The 2,232-nt window shown below is 46.4% G+C and overlaps 1 protein-coding gene across 1 annotated transcript; it reads right to left on the minus strand.

Moving 5' to 3' along the window:
* Positions 1-1,549: 1,549 nt before the first annotated feature.
* On the minus strand, positions 1,550-2,221 carry LOC116388348 (trace amine-associated receptor 3-like; the record flags this gene model as incomplete). Its single annotated transcript, XM_031856104.1, has 1 exon — positions 1,550-2,221. A coding segment is annotated over one exon (651 nt), but the record flags the coding sequence as incomplete, so codon positions are not given.
* Between the last annotated feature and the right edge of the window lie 11 nt (positions 2,222-2,232).

Here is a 2,232-nt window from a genome sequence, read left to right on the forward strand (position 1 = left end):
TGCTTACGTTTGTGTTCGACGTATTCCAAATACGTTTCAAATCAATATATCTTTGCCATACTCTAGTCTTTATTATTTTTTTATGATGTGCCTCGCCACCACGAGTTGTTGCCCCGCGGCCTGTTCCGAGGGCTGATGGACCTGACGACGGGGTGCCTCACGGCGGGGGTGGGTGGGGACTGCGCCTCCGGCACCAACGGGTGAGCGTCCGAAACTCGGAACCATAAAACCAAGTCCCGGATTTCACCCGGGGGACGTTCTGGAGGTATTGTGGCCGGGTGATGTGCCTCGTTGCTGGGGAGGAATGAGCCGAGAGTGGTGGGGTGTTGTGGAGGTATATTTTATTTATTTGTATCTATCTAACCCTGCCCTAACCCTAACCATAGCTTCCACTAGGAAGCCACGTCCCCACCCAAACCTAACCCGAGAGTCACGGTTAGTCACGGATTTTACCCGCGGGCCTTTGTGGAGGTATTGTAGCCGCTTAATGTTCCTCGTTGCTCGGCCTGGATGAGCGCGTTTCTGCTGGAGACAGGCGGCGTGTTTTGGTGGTATCTCGGCCGACAATTCGGTGTTGTTCCCAGGCGTGGATGTGCACATTTCTGCCGGAGACAGGCTGCGTGTTGTGGTGTTATTCTGACCGCGTAATAGTGCGAAGGAGAGGCGGTGGTGGAGAGGGAAAAAAAGGTTAAAGTGTTAAAATGTTGATTAGAAACGTATTTGTAATACGTCAAACACAAACGTAATCAGGGAGAAAAGGGAGAAAATACGTTTCTAGTCAAACCTAATTGAGAATGCATTTTAATTTTGGGGGAACGTGATTTTTAGGAGACAGGTTTGCAGGTTGCAGCCGTAAAAAAATAGGCCTATAGCTGTGATTCAGCACCACAGCAGCGGACAGCGACACCGCTGAAAGCAGCAAATGAAGCTGCACGGAGTTTACCCCGGCCGAAAACACAACGGAAGCATCAGTGATAAAAAAACAACAACATCATTTTCTTTCAGCTAAAGCTCATTATCTCACTACACGGAGTTGTTCATTGGTCATGTTCATCTGAGCAGATATCACCTGGAGCCTGGCTGTCATCTAAACCCATCTACACATCATGAGAGCAAATTATTTTAATCTATTTCAAATTGAAATCTTTCATATTTCCCACTTTGTCTGAAATTCCTTTTTAATTTGTTTGCCTCCGGTGTGGATAAAATGAAAAAAAATGAATGAAAATATGGAAAAATTGCAGAATATAGCGTTTGCATAATACACTTTTTGACTGTAGTTTGAGTATAGGCTGTATGTTTTCAATCGAAATTATTCAAAGACAGAGAGAGAGAGAGCAAAACAAAGAAGACAGTTGAAGTAGATGAGAATAACATGCTGAATGGAGGCCTCTGGTTCTTATTTCCATCACTTGTTGGTATTTTCCTTCCCGTGACAGGAGCCGACTCTAAAGAAAGATGTACAATAAGGAGCAATAGCTGCAACTAAATCAAATCACAGATAAAAACAGGTTGAACATTATAGTGCATTTTGCGTGCGGTTCCGCACAGTGTCCCCCCCCCCCCCTCATTACCTCCTTCTACATCTCGGACACACTCTGCCCCACACAGTCCTGACCAGAGCTTCCCTCAGAGACGGACTCCCCCAGATGTACACGGACGGCGTGCACACCGCGTTGAAGCGAGCCATGATGGCGAACAGATTAGTGGCCTCGTTCCTAAACGTCAGCCCTCTTCCTAACACAAATCTGATGATGATGTTTAAAAAAGAGGGGAGCCACAACACCAAGAAGCTTACGATGACGAAAATAATAATCCTCAACGATTCCTTCTTGCTCTCTTTGTCGGCGCCCGGAGGCTCTTTGTCGAGCTGGAATCTGGCGACCACGAACAGTTTGACGGTCATGACCACTTTGGTGAGCACGATGATTTGTAAGAATAAAATACTGAAAACATACAGCTCTAACGCTTTGGAAAGTGGCACAAAACTTAAAACGGTCGACTGACTATAGACGTGAAACCAACAAAAGACGTTTGCAGAGATAACCACCCGCCGGGTTATATAGCGCGTGTAGATGAACGGATGACAAACGGCAAAGTACCGGTCAAACTGTGCGAATAGAAATGTCATCACGTTCACCCCGAGGAGAGATGGTAACATGTTGCCAGTTCCATTTCTGGACGGATATCCCTCCTGAACATCGAACAGACCGAGATAATACACCGAAACCC

The sequence above is a fragment of the Anarrhichthys ocellatus genome, unplaced genomic scaffold (assembly GCF_004355925.1).
Source record: "Anarrhichthys ocellatus isolate YVR2014 unplaced genomic scaffold, GSC_Weel_1.0 scaffold17, whole genome shotgun sequence".
In the NCBI taxonomy this organism is placed as follows: domain Eukaryota; kingdom Metazoa; phylum Chordata; class Actinopteri; order Perciformes; family Anarhichadidae; genus Anarrhichthys; species Anarrhichthys ocellatus.